At 35.6% G+C, this 21,819-nt stretch overlaps 1 protein-coding gene across 1 annotated transcript; it reads left to right on the forward strand.

The window, feature by feature from the left end:
• The first annotated feature begins 427 nt into the window (after positions 1 to 427).
• Tango5 (Transport and Golgi organization 5) lies at positions 428 to 21,262 on the forward strand. The gene is made up of 5 exons (XM_067780378.1): positions 428 to 887; positions 14,780 to 15,300; positions 15,369 to 15,650; positions 17,788 to 18,094; positions 18,158 to 21,262. Exons 2-5 carry the CDS (start codon positions 14,912 to 14,914, stop codon positions 18,593 to 18,595), a joined length of 1,416 nt encoding a protein of 471 aa, XP_067636479.1. The 5' UTR covers positions 428 to 887; positions 14,780 to 14,911; the 3' UTR covers positions 18,596 to 21,262.
• Positions 21,263 to 21,819: the final 557 nt, after the last annotated feature.

Below are 21,819 nucleotides of genomic sequence, written 5' to 3' on the forward strand. Positions count from 1 at the left end.
ATTGTACCATGATTACAACAGGCACATGAAAATTTTCAACTTTGTAAATATGCTGGAAAGAAATAAAATTTTCAATTTCCGTTTTCGGATTCGTGGTCCTGGGTCCAAAGCGCGTCTTTTGACACCTCTCCCGATATTTTTGGACGAGTTTTAGTAGTTGTGAACTAAAGTAAAGAATTACCTAATAAATTTTCACATCAAAAGTAAATAAACAAAAAATGTAAACATAAACAAAGTTTGACATTTTATGACCACCTTCGAATGAAAAAACATGTAAAATGCAACTCTGATGCTTTTACCTGGTTATTGTACCATGGTCCATACTCTTCAAATCATGCAATAATTTTCATTCAATGGCAGCACCACGGAGGCAATGCTGCCAGCTATGGCGGAACGATACAAGGTGGGAGCGTGGTGAGATACCTAAAAACATAAATAAAAATTCCATGTACTTTGTTTTTGGAAATTTGATCGACAAATGTCAAAATCGTACTGCGCCCGAAGTTGAGGTATCAAATCAAATAAAAAAGTTTATAATCACCTGTCCCATGGTGCCACCTTGTATCGTTCCACCATGGTTTTTTCGTTTCGCCAAATTTTTGACATTCGGACAGTTTTTATACGGAGCAAAGATGACATTCGGAGTATTAGTTGATTGATGAAGACTTTTGTGCTGGGCTGTGGTTTATTTTTGTAATTTTTGCAGCGGCTGGAATTAAACTAAAATAAAAAGTGAATTAGATTAAAAACAAGAAATATGTAATTTCATTAATATAAATGTGAAGTGTTACATGTTGAAAGCGAAAATTAAGTGAGTCGTGGCAAGCGAAATATAAAAACGAATGTACAAAGCGGTGGAAGTACGTGAAGTCTGAATTCAAAGAAAGGTAAAATCCAAGTCGTGTTACGGCATTGGGAGGGAAGGGTGGGATTTTTAATTAAACAATGTTATGTATGAAAAACAAATATGTTGAAACATTTGCTTCCATGCATTGATACATTGCAAATTATTGTTCTATAAGCTCCTTGCTAACAAAGCAATTAGCACATACGAACCGGCGGTCAGACAAAAACGTGCATGATGAGGGTGAAAAAAATTGATTTTCCCCTAACAAAATTAGTAGTAACGGAGCAGAACCGAATATTTGTGTAAAAAGTATATCTTAACTAAGTTCAGTAGCGGTGTGTATTCCTTTGATTTCTTTCTTTTCGACTTCGATGGCAGACCAATTTAGTGCACTTAAGTAATTGGCAAAGAGTCTTCAATTGAGTGCCAATTGACGTCGACCGAAAGGCAGCTATTGAACTTCCTTACATAGTAGCTCATGAATTTGCGAAGTCTAATTGCAGCCCTTAATTTTTTAGGGGCGACGTGAGCGGTGGAACCAAATAAACAAAACGAAAATTCTACCACGTTGCTGGTGGTGACGCGGTGATATGCAGTTCTATTTGATATAAGCCATGTCATGTTGGCAAAAATGCAATCGAACGTATAAACATTAACATGCATATAAATTCAGGGTAATTCCAAAAGTTCGGTATTGTGTATGTCGGTGTTAATTATGGATAAGTAAGAGTTTAACCCATTACAGTGCCAGAGTAACGCCCGTCTCCCTTGGAAGGCTGCTTTCCATACAGCAAGTTTCGAGTATTGGACTGAAAAAAGGTCTTCGGACATTTATCGACATAAGACTTTGCTGACTTTGTAGACGAATATTAGGGCCTGTTTATGTTCATCTGGTTCGTAGATGCGAAACGAGGACATTGCAATAGATCACATCGAACCTTCGAGGTCATGCCACCCGTCGCCACCAGAATTATTGTTACTTATTGTAACGCATTCCGGCACATAAAGATTCTTCAAGCTGGTTGGATGCCACCGGATAGCAAAGCCTAAGCTATCATTTCGTCATCGACATATTTCCAGTGTTTTAGATGAACACTTCTTTCGTGTCACAATATCAATCCCAAAAAGGGAATTATTTTGAAAATCGTTTTTTTGTGTTAAAACTTAAATTTTGCAAAGGACGGCTAACTCCAATCAGGTTTATATCAAATCACTCTATATAAAGTTGAAATTTCCTAGAAAACTGTTTTTTTTGTAAGAAATATGGGTTGGGTTAGATTAGGTTGAACTGGCCGGTGAGTGAGCACCTCACATACACCTAATGAGTCCTTAGTGCTACCAGAAGTTGTTTAATGCCCAAACTGAAGACTTCCAATTGTCAACCTCGCCTAGGGGGTGGGAGGGCGGTATGACCTTGAAGGTTTGATGTGGGGATACTAAATCGTTCCCGAGATGGTCAGGCTGGTGCTTAATGGTGCTTGTTACCAGAACGTACAAGATCTGCATCCGGCAAAGGACTATCTACATCGATGACACTCCCCAGGGCCTTCGGGGAGTGTCCTTATTGCTACAACAACAACAACAACAGCACAAAAGGTGCTCGATCGTTTCTTCATCCTACCCGCAATTCCTCCATTTGCTAATACAGACCAAGCCTAATTTAAAAGCATGTGACGCCCTTAGGCAGTGTCTAGTCATAATACCCGTCATAAGTCCACTCTTTTGAACGATGGCAGTCACTTTCAAAATCTAAGGTTGTAAGACCTACACATGGTCTTCGACTTTTCACAGCCTCGCGCTTGGGTCCACGCCGTTCCCTTCACGGGAGAAAAGGCTTTGAAGAGATTTACTAGTATAAACCAAACAGCTGTCGCCTTATCCGTCTTAATGTCACATTGTTTACATTTTCCCAAAATTATTAAACAAACGAACTTTTATTAGTCCCATAGCATATTTGCAACAACAACACCATGAGGGTTAATACCAGCTGTCTAGGTGAATGCGAAGTCTACGTAAAGTGTCCACCCAAGAATCAAACTCTATGCAAATACTTTGAGAACGAAAGAACTATATTGTCTTAATAAACGCCACTCCGTCCGGCACAAAGAAAAATAAGAATATCGCTTCCTGCTCTGCTTAACTATAACACTCCCCGTTCAGAGTTTCTATCTATTTATGTGGTTTCATTTCATTGGCGCGGTATATCACGTGATAATCTCATTTATTTATTTGTATTGCTTAACATATACGTTGTACGTAGACGCCAAGCTCGTTTGTCACTCAACTGCACTAATTTTTGTATTGTTTCTTCCGAGGGGCGGCCGATAAGTTCGCAGCCTATTAGCTGCCAACCTGTAAAATTTCTCTTCCACAAAAGCCCTAGAGGGTATGCGCAAATATTAAAGCACTCAACCTTCCAAGTGACGTTTTGAGAACGTTTTTTATTCTGCAAAGAGGAGAAAGTCCAGCATAGAATTTTCCTTTTCCAAGATAATTTCGCTTAAGAACGGGTACAATCTTGATTGATATACGATTAATAACTGCGGCTGTGTAATCCTCAGCGTTCTGTTTTTACGGACGGGTGTGGATTAGCGGGACAGCAGGTTTAGGAAAAGGCAAGTAAAACTATACTTTATTTTATTAAAGACTCAGGATTACAACAACTCGAAATCAAATCAATTGAATAAAACCATTCTTTCGAATCCAATCTATTGCAGTTTGCAAACTTTTCTGTAATCCCTCGTATTTTGAAATAAGCGTTGTTCCATGTCTTATACACTTACTATTTTAAAAATCAACAAATTTGTGTCGCCAGAAAAATACTTTATGTACTTTATGTGCAGTGGGGTAGGGAGGTTTTCTTGCGTCCGGGCCGAATATATTTTTGGCGCATTTTTTAGTAATGCCGAACCCGAGAAAAAAAGATATATGCTTTCAATTATTCCACATCCTGTTGCAAGCGTTCCGGATATATGCATGCATTTTTTAGTATAAACAATTTTTTCCAGAAATCAATTATAATTAAAATAAAAATTATCCAGAAAGTTCTGCTTTGCGGACCATTTGGCGCCCCCTGTGAGTAGTGCCCGGTGCAAGATGCCCCCTTGCGTCTCCCTCACTACGCCGCTATTTATGTCGTTATCCTAACCCCTCAAACATTCTTGGAGCGCTCATAATTTTAAAATTCGATATGAGTCCAAAATATGTGAAAAATATCAGCCTCAGAAATATGATCCTATAAGGCCCACTTGCAGAACAGCAAGTTATCTTTTTAACTCATACATATGTACATATTTGCCAAATTTTTTAAATTTACTCTGAGCTAAAAAAATAACTTGCCGTTCTGCAAGTGGGCGTAAGAGTCTTATGATTTCGTTATCATGAAAATTGTGAGCCGTTTGCTAGGAATGTATAGTTAACAAACCAACTTTGAACAAATATTCATATTTGGTTATGTACATGATGTTCAGTATTGCGGCGCATACGGCCGGATATCGTCAGGGTATGATAGAAAGAGATGCCGGATGACACCATGATAATTACCTTAAACCAGGCAATCGGTCCTATTTTTAATTTTTACGTCTATGCCGGATATGTCTCACTTGTCTTATCCACAATGATTTCAAGTTCTTCTGTTTTTGATATGGACTTGGTTTATTTTATTGTTGATGACCTTATCCATTCACTGTATCCCAAGACAATTATCTTTAAATTCCAGGGACTTCATCCAAACTATCTGCTTAGACCATTTCCCTACCCCTATCCCTATCCATTTCCCGATCCCTATCCCTATCAGTCGACTATCTACTGATCGACACTCATAATAGGGAAGTTTGCCTTCGGAAACGGTTGTGTTGTTAAATGGTACTTTCTACTGTTTAGTCGGTCATCCAAGCATGAAAATAGAGCGTAAGGGATTTAACGTAGTTTTACTGAAATGACAGCTCTTTGTAGGGTGAATATATGGAGGTGTATGATTCTCATTATTTTAAAATGAGTAACACCAATTATCATAACTCATGCGATCCTGTACATACACATCTGCATAGCTGCTGTGTTCGACCGTGAGGGCAATGCTCTATTGTATTTGTATTTGTATTTATTAGGCAAATCATCCCAGCACAACAATTTGGCAAAAATTATTTTACAGTGCTAGTCGGTAAAAGGCATAAAATAGGAACAATTTAAACTTGAAACTTAAAGCTAATGACTATGGCTAAGAAAAGGTTACAATAAATAATATATTTAATAAATAGTAGATAAATAAAATAAACGAATGATAGAGTACATTTGCTTAGAAGAAATCAGTATTTTAATTGTCTAGGTTATTATAGAAACTTGTTAATTCTTTATTGAAGAGCAGAGCATTGCTTATAAGCATAAGTCTAGAAGGGAGCGAGTTCCAAAGACGTATGGAAGTAATGAAGAACTGGCGATCAGATATTGGCATACGATGTCTGAAGTGGGTAAGTAGAACAGATCTAGACGACTGGAGAAAATTTAGCCTCCGATACAAATAGTCAGGTTCCTTCATATATATTAATTTACATATGTAGCGTAGTGAGCGTTTTAAGTTTAATAAGGTTATCGAAAGAAATGTTTAGCAACCTGTAAGCATGATGAGAGACGTGGTCAAGTCTTTTCAACCCATAGACGTATCTAGCAATGTTGTTATAAACAACATTAAGTTTCCTATTACATACATAGTCACAATTAGAGTAAACCTCACAACCATAAAGCAGCGTAGGTATTAAGTACGCTTTTGCTATTAGTAGACGAATATGTAACGGAGTAAAATATTGTGTAAGCCAGAGTGTACGAAGCATCCCATACACTTTTCCCACTGTGCGGAAGATGTGATCTTTCCATGTCAAGGTTTTGTTAAAAACTACACCTAGATTTTTTGCTGTGTCAACGTATTCTATAATAGTGTTGTCTAAAATTAAATTTTCCATTCCACTTTTATCTAGTGACCTTCTATGAATGACTATACATTTCGACTTCTTAGGGTTAAGACATAAGCCGTTCATAGAAGCCCACGTACCAATTTGACATAAATCGTAATTTAAGTTATTAATACATGAACTGGTACGGTCACTAGGACAGCACATATACAATTGTACGTCGTCAGCATAAATGTGAATATTACAATACTTGAGAACACCAGGCAAATCGTTTATATACTGCTTGCTCCAATTGTTTTATTTAATATTATGTAGCTTTGTTTCTTTCATTTGCTTAATATTCAACGGAATTGTAGGGCATACCACAAAGCACAATTGAAACACGTCATAACAGCAACTATACCACAATTTTTTAATTAAAATTTATTAAAAAATCTGTTTTGGCATTGGAGTTCTCTAAAACGTCTATTCATAGAATTTCAGGTGCTCAATCATATACTACATTAACACTGTTAACACTCGAATATCAGTTGCCGGCAAAATTGGTTTATTAATCTATTTTTAGGCGAGAGAGCGGTGATGAAAAGAGACGGGTACGCGTTAGTCTTTTCTCGCCTCACTCTAGCCAAACAATCGGTAAAAGAGCAATTTGCAACCGAGATCGAGTTTGCTTGAATAGATGGGGTGATCAACAAGTCAGCCGACCATATTAAATGTATGTATGTAATAGAGATATACGCCGCCGATAAACGCCGCCGCCGATTTTGGTCGTTTTTCGCACGCCGCCGCCGAATGTCAAAAATATCGGCGCGGCGGCGCGGCGTCCGGCGCGTTACTATATTTTCTACTCGTTTAAGACTGTTTAGGCCATTTATTGTTCATGTCGAAAATTGGTGGGATATGGTCTAAAGTGGTATCAACGGATGCGCATCACTGCCAGTTAAAAGAAACTAATTGCGAAATTTAACTCAATAACTATTCAAAAGTTATTTAAAATAACAGGCGCTTTCGATGTCAGCTTAACACGGACTTTGCATCACTCAATTCAGCAAGTTATTAAAACAAAACACTAAAAGACAAGTTATATAATAAATTTATATGCTCACTTTGCATTTTTGAAAAAATTAATAATGAACAATTAATTCAAATAAAATGAACCAAGGCGAACATGTTTTTAAATTGTCCTCAAGAATAATTCGCTTATTATCAGTGATGCAAAATCCTTTGGTAGGTTCTAGGGGCATAAACATTCCTTTGAAATTATTCTTACCTCATATTTAAGTTGAGGATATATGTACTCATGAGAAGGGTTTGAAAAATCACTAAGTCTTGCATTCAAACATCTGTTGTTTTTTTGCGAAACTATAAAATAGCGTCTAAAATGTTAATTTTGATTTTCACACTTCATCCTTCAACACCCAAGTCTCCCAGTTTGACATTTCCTAAAGTTGGCGGACCTATCCAAAACTAGTCCCTTGGAGTGAATCACATTGATTATAGCCTATCAACCAAGTTTAAATATCACCTGCACGTTACGGCTCCTTTTACAATTGTGAATACGTAGGCACATATATTTACCAGGTGAAGCTTTGTCCTTCGTAAGAACACTCAAAGTGGTGAAGCAAAATCCCAAGACAGTGGAACTAATGACCGTGTGTGATATTACCCTAACGTAGCGGACAGTCGAACTTGTCTGAAAACTGAAGCTACGCGGTTATCCATAATGAGCTCCTATATCGTAAGGCCGGAAGACAGTAGTTAACAATTTTCAACTTAAAACCCGTCGACTTTCATTCTAAATTTGATTTAACGGAGACTATTGAAATCAATGTTGTGAACACAAACGTCTGCAATCTTTGGTCTACATTTTAAAAATTTTATCTAGGGTCCTTGTAAAATTTTAATTATGTAGATGCGCCGAGGATTATACGGATTTTCACCCATGACGCAATGACATCCACTTAGACTGCTTATGATTTCGAGGGCGGCATCTTTGGCCGAATAGTCACTCCCTAACGTTTCAAAGTGTAGCTCGGCAGCATAGCGCGACAAAAGCATCCGTTGGAAAGTACACCTAGAGCTTCTAGGAAAGTGATATCGACGAAGGTATGAGTTCGAAGTCGCAGTCCTATAGCTTCTGTACTGGCATATGGTGTGAGGCTCAGGAGGCGTGGTAGCGACTGGTGGTAGGGATTCCTACTGTTCGCACATCGGAAATTTTAGCTCTTAAAAACAGCCGAAAAAACTAGAGGCGCCCTGTGCCACGATAGTCATGAGTATCAATAGACCATTCATAGCAACCCTAAGTCGCCTTCATGCGTGACCGCCAAGGAGCGACAAATGATTTAAAGAAATTGTGTTCGCGACGATTATTAGGAGTTAAGCCTAGGTGAAACTACGCTTTGCACGAGATATACAGGCAAAAGTGTGACTATTTTATGTATCTCTATTTCTTTTCAGCAGACGCAGTAGTACCAATTCCAAAGACCGGGGTTAGGTTCGAAGCCTCTCTGGAGCAAGCGAACGAGGGACAATCCCTTCGCAAGGAGCTACTCCTGAAAATGTTTGAAGGGTCTGCGAGATTTTGATGCAAAACCCCCGGATCTTTCCGTTGATTTCCTTAAATACATATAAACAAAACCTTTCCTAAATATTATTTTTTTTAATAGAAAAATCAAGCTTTTAACGTAAGAACACCGGCGTACGCCGGCGCGCCGCCTACGCCGCCGCCGCCGGTATATAATAGAGCCTACGCCGCCGCCGCCGATAAAGTGATCGGCGTAAACCTCTAGTATGTATATGGCTTGGTTTAATTGGTCGCATTATGGACATAAACATTCGATATTTTGATTAGTTTGCGTTATTTGGAAGTGTTCGAAAATAATTGCTACAAATTTGTTATGGTTTCGCATCTATGGTGGAAGCAGTAAGGAAGGCGGTCGGCATGATGTGTTGGTGCACAGTGGCTAGTCATTGTCGGCTGGGGCGGGTCCTTGCCAACCTTACTGTTCCTGCGCCATAAACAGAAAAAAAGTTCCTATCATGCCTATCAAAACTGAAAGCTGTCAAAATCAAAAACCCTAACAGAAGCGCAGAGACCGACTCAAACGCTTATAAATTCAAACTAAAACAACATCCGGCCGAACCGGATGTCATGGACAGACCGTTAACATTCAAAATTTAAAAATTCAAAAAAACTAAACGCAAAAAAAAATTACCGAACCGGACATGGCCGGTTACCAACGCTGAAAATCAGAGAAAAAAAATGCTGAAAATAAATACAAAAGGGTATAAACAAAAAGGGCCGAATATAACTTGGGGGCGCCGCGGGTGGTGTTGCGACGCCCGGTGCTTATACCCACCTTCAAAAACCATGGCCACAGACGCACCTGAATTTCGGTGGCCCCTTACCTGCAGACCCTACGTGCCTTCTAAATAAATGGCGACGCCAGCATTCCCATATTATTTACAAGTTTATTCAGATTTCATTATTACTATCGTATATATGCATAAAAGAAATATTTCAAGCTATACCTATATTTATGTCACCCCCTTTTTTTTCTTGACAAGGGTTATAAGCGCTTGGTGTGAGAAAAAAAAATTGTAAATAACTGTGCTTATGAATAGTAGATATATTACATACAAAGTAAAAATTTGGTTAAATGCCCTTTTTCTTTTCATTCACAAACCTATTTTAGGGCTATAAAGTTTGGATACAAATTCCGATAATTGGGGGCCCCTTACAAAATTAATATGTTGTTGTAGTTTATTTTTGAGTTTAACAAAATATCCATTCGGTATAACGCATAGTATAATGACACTAATATATAATATGTACTAAGAAAATTGTTATAAACGCAACTAAGACTAAATTTGGGGTAAATCATACTCCTCGAAGAATTTGTTTCACATATTCAAGTAAAACGTAAGCTTTTAAATTTATAGGAAAATTAACGGAATCGTTTTACATGTTCAGGTAAAACGTGAACTTTTAAATTTATGGTAAAATTAACGAAATCGTTTTACATGTTCAGGTAAAACGTGAACTTTTAAATTTATAGTAAAACTAACGACATCGTTTTACATGTTCAGGTAAAACGTAAACTGTTTTGCATTTACCAGTCAGTGCTGGTATAGTTTTGTTTTTAGTTCAACTAAGTCTAAAAAAAAATAAAATTAAAATAATAAAATGAAAGAACAAAGAAAATAATTCAGATTTGAAATGTTTCATGTATGTATATAATAATAGCCGTGTTTTTTAACACGCGTATATCCGTTTACGCTTAAACTTTATATTGACTGCTAAGAGACAAACTATAAATACACCTCTGAAATTGCTGCGCATAAATTTTGTCCTACTAAATTTCAATACGCATTATACTCAGATGTAACTGAAATATGTGTCTTTGTTTCACCCTGTACACTAATTCTATGTATTATATGTGTGTCCACAATTCATCGCAACTGATTCAGCTATATGTTATACCCTATGGCCATCAGAGCGTTGCGTCTCCGCTTTTCGGTACACCCTGTTGCTGTAGCTAGTTGTTTTACCACAGCCGCTAGATGGGTCTCCTAAGCATTATCTAAGCGAAGATAGGCGTTTTTTAACACGCGCAAACGAAACGTATACGCGCGTGTTAAAAAACACGGCTAATATTACTTTAATATGTATAAATTTATTTTTGACATATATTCATGTAGAATGAAGCAATTTAAGTTCCACTGCAAATTTTATGATTTGTAAGTTAAGCTCGACAATGCATTCACTTCTTGAGTTGAGGTTGATAATGAAAAAAAGCAATAAAGTAGATGCCATATTAATTATTCACAATTTACACGGGCATGCTGCAGTTAGTAAGATGGTAGTAAGCAATAAAAATTTGCATGTACTTTAATTTACATTATCACTAAATTGAACAGTTTACTGATAAAGATTATAGAAAATAGTATATTTTTTTGTTGATAATGTAAATTAATTTGCATTACTCGTTAATTGCATCCCTTAATATAAATTTAATGCGTTTTAACTGATAATGCAATTGAATTTGAATTACCAATAAAACTTTATTCCTTACAGAAACAATATCAATACCTTTTGCTCATTCCGAAAACATATCCGCAACAATTGCATTAATTAAAAAGTAATAGTAAAATTTTACTGTAACGCAAAGCAAATTTTAATACCTGAAACTTTTTTTCGTTTCACAGGCAGTACAAATTGCCTACCTATGACCATTAAGATATGTTTCTTTTTTTTTGCTTCTAATTAAACCTCTTTACTTAACTTTACGTTACGTCTACTTTTTTTTTTGCATGGTATAATAAGTTAACTTTACTACAAGTGGATGCAGCTTGCTCTCCTTAACTTAGGTATATGCATGTATGTATGTATTACGTGTTAGGATTCTATACTAGGGTGATAGCCTTGAATTTGAATATGTTTGTATATTAATAATATATGTTGTTGTAGAGTCAAACAAAAATTTAAAGAACAAGGTTGAGGCTACAAATACGTATATTTAGTTCAGTATTGGAACGAACTCACCGCTTTAACCGCTGATATTCGTTGTCGCAATTGGGATGGCCGCAGGCCTATGTTCGCGTCCCTGTGATTGTTATTGTAGCTGGTATTATTGTAGCCCGTATGGTCGCAGCTGATAAGGTTGCGGCTAGTATTGTTGTAGCCGGTATGGTCGTAGCTGATAGGGTTGCGGCTAGTATTGTTGTAGCCGTTATGGTCGTAGCGGATAAGGTTGCGGCTAGTATTGTTGTCGGTGGTACACGTGATAATAGTAGGCGCCGTTGGTGGTGGTTGGCGCTTTGGGTCGAGGTAACCGATTGAACCGGGTGGCGATAAAGCTTCGTGCTACCCTTTACGAGCCGGATGACTCGGATCTTTGACGTTGATTGTATTACGCGGCAGCGTACTGCTGGCCCTGGAGGCAGAGGTGGGGTCGGACGCTTTTCCGCAGATGGTAGGGTTCTTCGTAAACGTAGAGGAAGGGGTTTATCTCACTAGGTGTGACTGCGAACGCCGACCTACTTCAACTGGATCTTGTGTCCACGCAACACAACCGGTGCAAGGTTTATTACCACCCAAAATAGACGCGTAGAAACGAGATTTGTCGGAAAGAACTGCTGAAGTTATGCCCCTAGATGTTATATATCCCGTTTGTATAATTGTAGGGTCGCCAAAGTTTCGCTCACGCAATTTTCCACCTTTCCTCTTTTTCTTTTTGCCGGAAACTCATGGCAATTTTCGCTAGTGATCGCCCGTCTGTCTTTTTCCTTGTTTTTTTTCGATACTTTTTATCGCAACTTTCGCCCCATCACTAGGTGTGTTCGCGCGGACACGCTCCCAAGTGGACCGTAACCGTAGACCGTAGCAGCAGACAGTAACAAATTTCTTGGCGAGTCAAAAAATTTCGCAGACGCAGGCAATTGTCATTTCAGTATGTACACTTGCAGTCAGTCACAATCGAAATGGTACATTTCCTGTAAATTTTTCTATGCAGTTGGGTATGTTTTTTAAACGGTTTTATTTAGCTTGACTTGATACCCATATTGTACAAACACATTCTAGATTCACCCATGGTCCACCTTTATGGCGATATCTCGAAAAGGCGTCCACCTATAGAACTAAGGCCCACTCCCTTTTAAAATACTCATTAAGACCTTTCGTTTGATACCCATATTGTACAAACGCATTCTAGAGTCACCCCTGGTCCACCTTTATGCCGATATCTCGAAAAGGCGACCACCTATACAACTACCACCACTCCCTTTTAAAACCCTCATTAATACCTTTAATTTGATACCCATATCGTACAAACCAATTCTAGAGTCAACCCTGATCCACCTTTATGGCGATATCCCTAAATGGCGTCCACCTATAGAACTATGGCCCACTCCCTCATAAAATACTCTTTAATACCTTTCATTTGATACACATGTGATACAAACACATTCCAGGGTTACCCACGGTTCATTTTCCTACATGGTTATTTTCCCTTATGTTGTCACCATAGCTCTCAACTGAGAATGTAATGTTCGGTTACACCCGAACTTAACCTTACTTACTTGTTCTAAAATAACGTCAAGTGCTAATTGTATAGGTATACTCGGGAATTGGGAAATAACGTCAAATGATATAAGTTTTTCGTCATCACCTATGTAGGCATTGTTTACTCTTTCTTTAAAATCTAGTGTGTTTCGTATATTATATATGGAGTTCGCTGTTAAATTTTTGAGTATATCCGTAATATATTTACATAATCCGTACGATGGCGATCCGATTATATAATTTTTAATATGTACAATTGTTAATGTTTTATTTTATTTTGTTTTGATTTTGTCAATAGTTACGCCCTGAAGACAGTTACCGGAAGAGTAACCGAAATATATTGGTAGTAAAACTTAAGCATATTGTGTTTTACTCAATTTGACCTGAAGCCAGCTTTAAACAAAATAAGAAAATTATTTTCTATTTTTTAGTTCGGTTAGCTATAAAAGTGTGTTTTTTCGTTTTTTTAAAATATTATTTATTAAGTTTTTGAAATGTTGCGCTTGAAAAAAAAAAAGAAAAGGTTAGCTACTCTTGGAAGATAATTGTATTCGAGCGGCCCAAAGTAGTAAGCTGCTTGAACACCATGCACTATAATTGCACTGTCCATTCCCAGGTGAATGGCGATAACAAACTTTCCCCATTTGCGCGGTTTTCTACACACGGCTCCATCCCACTCACTACTCTAAGATATTTGAGAGAGATTTGTTCAAAATTCGCCAACGTGCGGCAGCGTGAAGATTTGTTGACTTATAACATATTCACTTCCTCATTAAAAGTGTTTTATTTTTAATTTTATATTTCGGTTTCGGTTCAACAACCGGTGCTTTTTTAATTTATGTCTAATTGGCAATATTATTTTAGTTTTATTGTTTTTTAGTTTGTTGCTCAAGTAAGTAGCAAGGTAAGTAAATATGTATATATAATATATGTATATGTGTATATCCTTTTCACATGCATTTTTGACTCAGTGTGATGCTATCAAGATCAGCTTATCAGTGTGGTGAATTTCATTATCGAATATATTGCAGACTTGATAGATAGCGCTGAGAAACTTGATAAGAAAGGAGAGATTGGTGTGATTTGTTTTTATTGAATCAGCTGATGATAACTGGTGCTAGTGTATCCGATTGATGCTAAATTACATTTTAATAAAACGTGGTTAAGTTCTACTCAAGCGGCAATTACCCACCGACGTGTGCCGTACGTACGGACGTTTGTCGTACGAAACACGTTTGACCGAACCCTCAAGCCCGTAGGAATCAATGTGTGCGTCTGTGTACATGTACATTACATATTTGTGTGTGTATTGTTTACAGATAAGCACTGTTGCCATTGACCAGTTTGCAGGCATGCTTATGGAAACATCAACATTTTCAAATAAAATTTTTGATGTTGTAAAAGGCTGGAATTAATATTAAATAAATACAAATAGATTACATATTTATAATCTGCACTTTTACATAATTATTTCGAATTATTTTTACAATTTTTCAAACTTTAATTAGGTGTTTTTGCATAAAACTGCAAACGGTCAAAAATTAGCCCACAAAAGTTTACTAGGCAATTCTGTCTAGTGAGAGAGCGATGGCTGACACGTTCTTACGGAAAAAATCAAAATTGTTTTGATTTCTACGTTCCGGGCTACGTACGTACGGGCGTTGCACGTCGGTGAGTTTTCGTTTACATTGCACACTCATAAGACAGGTCGTGTCAGCTGACACGTTTTTGGTACGTACGTTCGTGAGTAACTGCCGCATCAGGGTTCAATACAAATTTTTTGTTATTCACTTAGGTGTGACAAATATACACTTTTACGTATACAATCAATTTGGCTGGTATTACCAATTAACACCTGTGATCATTTGTAATGTGATGTCTTCTTTAATTATTCACTTTTCGAATATCACACATAAATTGTGTTCGAAAAAATTATTTTATATACCTTTTTCTACTTTTCAGCGTTATTTGCTTGCTCTCTTGCTTTTTCAATTTATCAATTACCTAAAAAGTCCTTTACGTGGCACTAGATTAAACAGCTTGAACATCTTTCATCACTTTTGCTGCAAACTATTCAAACATAAGAAAGTTTAAATGTCACAACATTCGAAGAAGGATGTGCCAGCCAATCGTAATCGTAAACAACAGCATCAGCAACAACAACAACAAAATGCTTATATCACTAAACAAAAAGGGAATAATAACTCAGGCGGTACAAGCGGAGGTTATACATTAAATGCCAAAAGAAAATCGAATGGTGGTGCTGCCTTCTCTAGTAACTCTACCGGCGCATCCAATGTAAGTGGCCAACTGACAACATCCGCCTCAGCGCCAGCGCTTACGCGCAAAAAATCACAAACAAAATTGCAAAAAGAGAAAGAACGCGCCGAACGTGAAGCGATTGTGTTATGGCGTCGCCCCGTGCAAACGGTGCGATATTGTGGGCTGGAGCTGGTTGCAGTAGCGCAGACGTCGGGGAAACGGTAAGTGGGCGTTAGCGTTAAACTTGCGAATTTGTTTTGATATATCTTTTTTTTCTGCTTCATTCTAGTTTACTGCAACAACGTGGCTTACTTGCTGCTATGCTAGTTTTAGGCATTTTATTAGGTTTCTTTTGTTATCTACCTGGTCCACATCAATTCGTATTGGATATTGTGCGGCGTAACACTTGGTTCTTCATCTATTGGACTGGTTTGGGTGTGCTCTCCTCAGTTGGCTTAGGCACTGGTCTACACACATTTTTGCTATATTTAGGGCCACATATAGCTAGTGTAACACTTGCTGCATATGAATGCAATTCATTGAATTTTCCACGGCCACCATATCCAGATGAGTAAGTACTATTGAATGTTGAGTAGCTTCCTTGAGATTTTGTAAGGGTCTCAAATATAAGGCAGTCGTAAATTGCCATATACCAAAAGTAATTTTTTGGCCCTTACCGCTGGTGGGGGGAACCAAAGATTACTTTAAAGAAGCAAAAAAATGTTTCTAAATGAGAAGCTAAATACATTCTCAAACGTTACAACAAATGTCCCTTACCTCTGGTGGGGGGAAGCAGTTTGTATTAAAATAAGAAGTGCTTGGTTTGAGAGTTCAAAGAATTCTGATTTATTTACAAATTATCTTACTTTATATACACTTGTCTTATCCTAGCTTTCTTATAATTTGTTGTTGTATACATAAATATTTACAAAGGTTCATTTACATGTGTGTGTGTGTGAATGTCTTATCTTTAACTATATTTATTTACATATATTTGTTTTGTTGATATGAGCGACCTCGTATGCATTATCTTATCTTTGTTTGTGTAAGTAGTTCATATTTACAGAGGTTCATTTGCTACATATCTATATACATGTGTTTGTGCGTGATTGTCTTATCTTTGTTTAAATAGGTCGCTCAATCGCTAAAATATAGTTTCTAACAGTGGACTGTATTTACAAATCGGTTAACTACTATTATCCTGTAAATAAGAAAAAATGTTCAAGGTTGCTTGAACAACTATAATAGATAAGCTTGTATCGGAATAGCGAAACATCGCAGAGACATGAGAGGAATTGAGTTTTATAGCGTAGAGAAGTAAAATGAAATAAAAAGAAAAAAATATATTTTTAAAAATAGATCCAAGGAAAGATCTCGTACCTTGGAAGGAATACGCGTCATATCGTTTTTTTTTTTGTTCTAAGCAGTCGGTATTAAGTACAGCTGTAACCAGGGTTGGGCCTGTAAACTGTTTACATTGTTTACAGCAATTGTTTACATGTAAACAATGTAATTGTTTACAAGCTAATTGTTTACGTAAACAATTCATTTTTGTAAACAATTGTAAACAATTCATTTTTTTTTTGCTTTTTTTTATGAGTCAGAAACAATCTACTACTTATTAAGCATTTTAACTATTTTTCAAACAGTTTCCCAACCTTGTAAAAAATAATAAAAAATACGCTTTAATATTTAGTATTTTAATATTTTTTATTCATTTTCACTGTCCGATTCTTCATTGTTTTGGTCAATTCTCATTTTATAATAAATAAAAAAGTAACTTTTTGGACCTTTAAAATCGATCTGTTTGACTGGACAGTTTACAATATAAGTTGAAATGACATATGCTGGTAAATGTTTACAAATGTTTACATTATTTACAGTTGTTTACAATTGTTTACAATGAAAGTGTAAACAATCCAAAAAATGTTGTAAACGCGCAACCCTGGCTGTAACCCTTCGCTCAGATGCAGAGGTAATCATAATCCTTTCTTCAATTTTTACTATTAAACGCAGTTATAACAACAACACATTGTATATTAACGTTGGCCGGTGTTATTCTATATCCTAGCATTTGATTGGGTTCTTCCTTTTGCCGTCAAACAAATTCAGGTAACGCTATGGACACATTCAGTCTATGTGAGGTCTTTATTGACCGGCCAGCTCAACCTAACCTAACGTTGGACTACCGCCCACCACAGTTGTTAAGCCCATTCTGTCCTCGATTGGCGTAGTGATAGAGTTAGGAGCCTCAGTTGGCTACAATATCGATGAGAATTACACAAGCTGGTAGTAACAGAACTTATTAAAGTTACAGTTACACAATTTAGTTTCGCAGAACCATCAAAATTTTAAATTTTGTTGTTTGTCTTCTCAAGCTGTCATCACTACTGACTACATGATTATAGCTTGGTTAACGACCGATTACAGACGATCGTTAACCGAGTTCACCTAATAAACCTTGTAAGAATGAAAATATCTACTAGAGAAGCTTCTCTTATACCATTAACACAGGTAGTTTAAATTAAAATTTTCCTCAAGTCAAGGGAGTGATAATCAATAAAGCATTTCTAATAAAAAGCACTTTCAATTATATACTTTTCCGAAAATCCTTTTTCTGCGTAGAATTTTGCTGTATTATACTTTCCCAACGCCCTGTTTAAACAATATTTATTTGTTAAATATAAACGTTATTCAATGCATTTCAGTATTATCTGTCCGGAAGAGCCATACATTAAGAAGGTGCCAAACCTATGGATGATCATGAGTAAAGTGCGTATGGAAGCCTTCCTTTGGGGGGCTGGCACAGCTTTAGGCGAGCTGCCACCCTATTTTATGGCAAAAGCAGCTCGTCTCTCTGGCTATGATCCCGATGATGCTGAAGAGCTTGCAGAATTCGAGGCGCTCAAGGCCAAACGTAACCAAAAAAATCTTAGCTTAATGGATAAGGGTAAATTGTTTATGGAACGTGTTGTGGAACGTGTTGGCTTTCTGGGCATTTTAGCGTGTGCGAGTGTAAGTTTTCAAATAACGTTTGAAAAATAAAATAATAATGTATTGTACTTTTCTTACGCACAGATACCTAACCCACTCTTCGATTTGGCTGGCATAACTTGCGGACATTTTTTGGTGCCATTTTGGACATTCTTCGGGGCTACGCTTATCGGCAAGGCCATAATTAAAATGCACATACAAAAAGTTTTCGTTATTATTGCATTCAATGAAGTATTAATTGAACGCGCTGTGAATTTGTTGGGCAATATTCCCATATTGGGCAAGAAACTACAAGAACCATTCAAAGGTTTCCTTAACAATCAGAAAAAACATTTACATCGTCAACGGCAGCCGGCAACAGAATCGGGCAACTTGCTATCCAAAGTATTTGAGACGTTCGTCGTTGGTATGGTTTGCTATTTTGTAATATCGATTGCAAATTCTTTGGCGCAAAATTATCACAAGCGACTGCATAAGAAGCACGTAAAAAAAGTGAAGAAGGCGATAGTGGCAAAAGATTAGGAGGAGTGCGAGGTGTTGAAGTAGGAAAGCGCATTATAGAAAGTCGGAGGAAGTAGGTGCAGTAGTAAATGATGTAAACAGTATGCAACTGAAAATACTACAGTATAATGGTTGAGCATGATTTGTTGTTGCTATGAACCATGGGAATTGAATTTTCATATACATATGTATATATGTACTCGAAATTCACACGACTAATGTTGTATTTAGCTAAATTCCTAATTATTATATACATTTATACGTATGTATGTACGTTTGCAGAATGATCAATCATCATAATGAAGTATATAAAAACAGAAATATCTAGGTACAACATCATTAGCGCATATATGACTGAATGATAAAAGCTAAGTAAATGGGTGGTGTTTATGATGTTTTAGTTAAATTGTTCAATTCTTAATTTAAGATATGAATTCTAATTCACTTTATATTATACAAAAGCAAGGCGTATTTAGTTATATGAAATAATTTAAATAAATAGTTGTACTAACAACAGAATTATTTAATAATTATGCAATAAGCAAAACACTAAATGCTTATTGAGAAATATAAGAAACTAGTCGTAATTTGATATGTGACTACGTAGTTTATACAATAAAACTAGGCAAATGTGTTTGTTATAATGTGTGCGTTAAACCTCATATTTGTATTTTTTAAAATTAAAATGTAAGTGTGTTTTGCGTGTGCATTTATTAACATGTTTGCATGAAATGTATTAAAGTGGATAAAATAAAAAGGGAAAATGGTTAATACCAAATAGTTCAATAAAAAAACTTTGCAAAAAATAAAACTATAAAAATATAAAAACATAAGAAACATCATTTCTAGTTGCAAAAACTAGTAATATTTGCGTTGCAGTGGTATTTTAGCATTAGTTACGTGATAAATTTTTACATAAGCAAATAAAATAAATTAATAAAAACAAGAGAGAAGTGAAAACACAAAAATAGTATTCGGCTAAAAAGCAAAGTTAAAGCGAAAAAGATAAAAATATAGTGAGAAAATAAGAGCATGCGAATTTAGTTGAATATAATAAGCTTAATAATTATTTATATTGAAAAGACATTTGCAAAAAAGAAATAAAGTGAAGATAAAAAATTAAATAATATAAGAACATATAAGTCGATACATATCAAACCTGACTAAGTCCACCATAAGCCAATTTTGGAAAACGACGGTTATTTCTTTATGCGTAATATAATTTATGTAGCTATTGCAAAATTGTATAAATGTTTACTTGATAAATATTAAAATCTTTTAGTCAAGGTAAAACAATGAAAAATTAAGCCGTTTTGAAATATAGCAGTTTTAACGTTGGACTTAAGCGCGTTTGAAATAAACCGTATAGCCTTAGTTGGTTTTGAAAGAAAATTGATCTGGACTTAAGCAGTTCTGAAAAGCGTATTATTAATTGAAAGGTAGCGGATTAATATTCTCTTCCTTTTTGCTTTATGCGATGGCAAAATTTGAATACACTCGCTATTTCCATCGATTTTTCTTTAAACACACTCACTGACTTAGTCAGCTTTGAAATAAATGGCTTAAAAAATTCGTTAATTATATCACAAAATACAATAGAAAAGCGCACTACGTTTGGCTGAAATGGACTAAAGTAATTTTGATTTACAGGTACGGTAGGACCTGGACTAGAATGCATTTTTTAATAATTAATTTTCTAATTACTCTGACTTGATCATATTTGTTTATTTCAATATAGAGATTTATCCGATCAGTATATACCGCAATAAAAATCTGAAAAAATGTCATATGTGGACTTAGGCAGTTTTGATTTGTATCGACTTAATATACATATAAACTTGTCTACAAATAATTAAAAAAAAAAAGAAAAAATACAAAAACAAAAAACATAAACAAAGTTTTGGAATGCTTATAAAATAGCTTGTTTGCGCCAAATTGGCTTAACCAAAAATTTGTAAGATTCTTAAAAAAATAAAGAAAAAAGTAAAAAAAAAATAAAAAAATAAAAATAAATATATAAAATAAAAAGTGTGAAACCTTTAATAAAAAAAATTTAACAAATAAGTTTAAGTATTTGCATACTACACGAAGAAAATAAATAAACTAAAGTATGTATTTGTAAACACGTTTTTGTTTTATATATGGGGTATTCCATCCCATTTCGACCAATTTTGAGCCCGACCCCTTTAGAATTGGCTGAAAGTTTTTCTTCTTTTTCTAGCTTACGAAAGACGTTTTTCAGAATTTTTTCAAATTTTTTCCTCCAACTCAAAAAAAGTTATGAATTAAAAAAAAACACCGTTTCTGTTTTCAAAATGCTAGAACTTTTTCAAAAATTGACCGTTTGGGATCTTTTTTTTTTAATTTGTTTTTAAATGTACTTTTCGGAAAAAATACAAAAAAATTTTTAAAGTTTTTTTTTTTAATTTTTTAGTTTTTCGAGATTTTTCGAATTTCGCCATTTTTTTTCTCATAAAAAACTTCAATCAATTCTGCAATTATCCCCACTAATCCCGGAGTTGGCCGATTTTTTTTATATTTTTTTTATTTAATTGAAAAAAAAAATTTCAAAAATAAAAATTTTTTTTTTATCAATTTTATTTATATAACAAAAAAATGTAAGAAAATGATTTTTAAGCATTCTTTTCTTAATATATTATTAGAGTTATTTATTCAACAACAAAATAAGCGGAGTTTCACTAAATTCGTTACAATACATAAAAAGTAAATAAGTCTGAATCGTTGATAGGGGTCTTATAGGCTCACGCTGAGTTAGTTAACTAAATTTTCATAACACTACTAGTGAATGTTTTGAGGAGTGTTATCGATGTTGCCTGATATAGATCCGGTAGGTTCTGGTAACTAGCACCATTCAAATACTAACCCGTCCATCTCGGGAATGATTTAATATGACCACATATAACCTTCTAAGCCATACCGCCCTCCCACCCCTTAGTTCTATGAGGAACTTATGGTCGCCAGAGCCTCGATTGATAAAGAAACAGGATTCGCCACGGGTAGGGTTGGTGAAGCTGTAAATTGCACTGGGTGTTGGTGAAACCGTAGTTAAATTTCCATTTTTAATTTCGAAAATTACAATTGATAGCTTTGAGTAGTTTTGCGAAAAATTCGCATTTACCAGTTTTTAAATATTGGCGTTTTCCTATCTCTTTTTTACAACAGTTACTCTGTTTATTTTATCAATTAACAATATGAAAATATTGCCTTCCAACATTCCATAAAAT

This window comes from Eurosta solidaginis, chromosome 4, assembly GCF_040869045.1.
Source record: "Eurosta solidaginis isolate ZX-2024a chromosome 4, ASM4086904v1, whole genome shotgun sequence".
Taxonomy (NCBI): domain Eukaryota; kingdom Metazoa; phylum Arthropoda; class Insecta; order Diptera; family Tephritidae; genus Eurosta; species Eurosta solidaginis.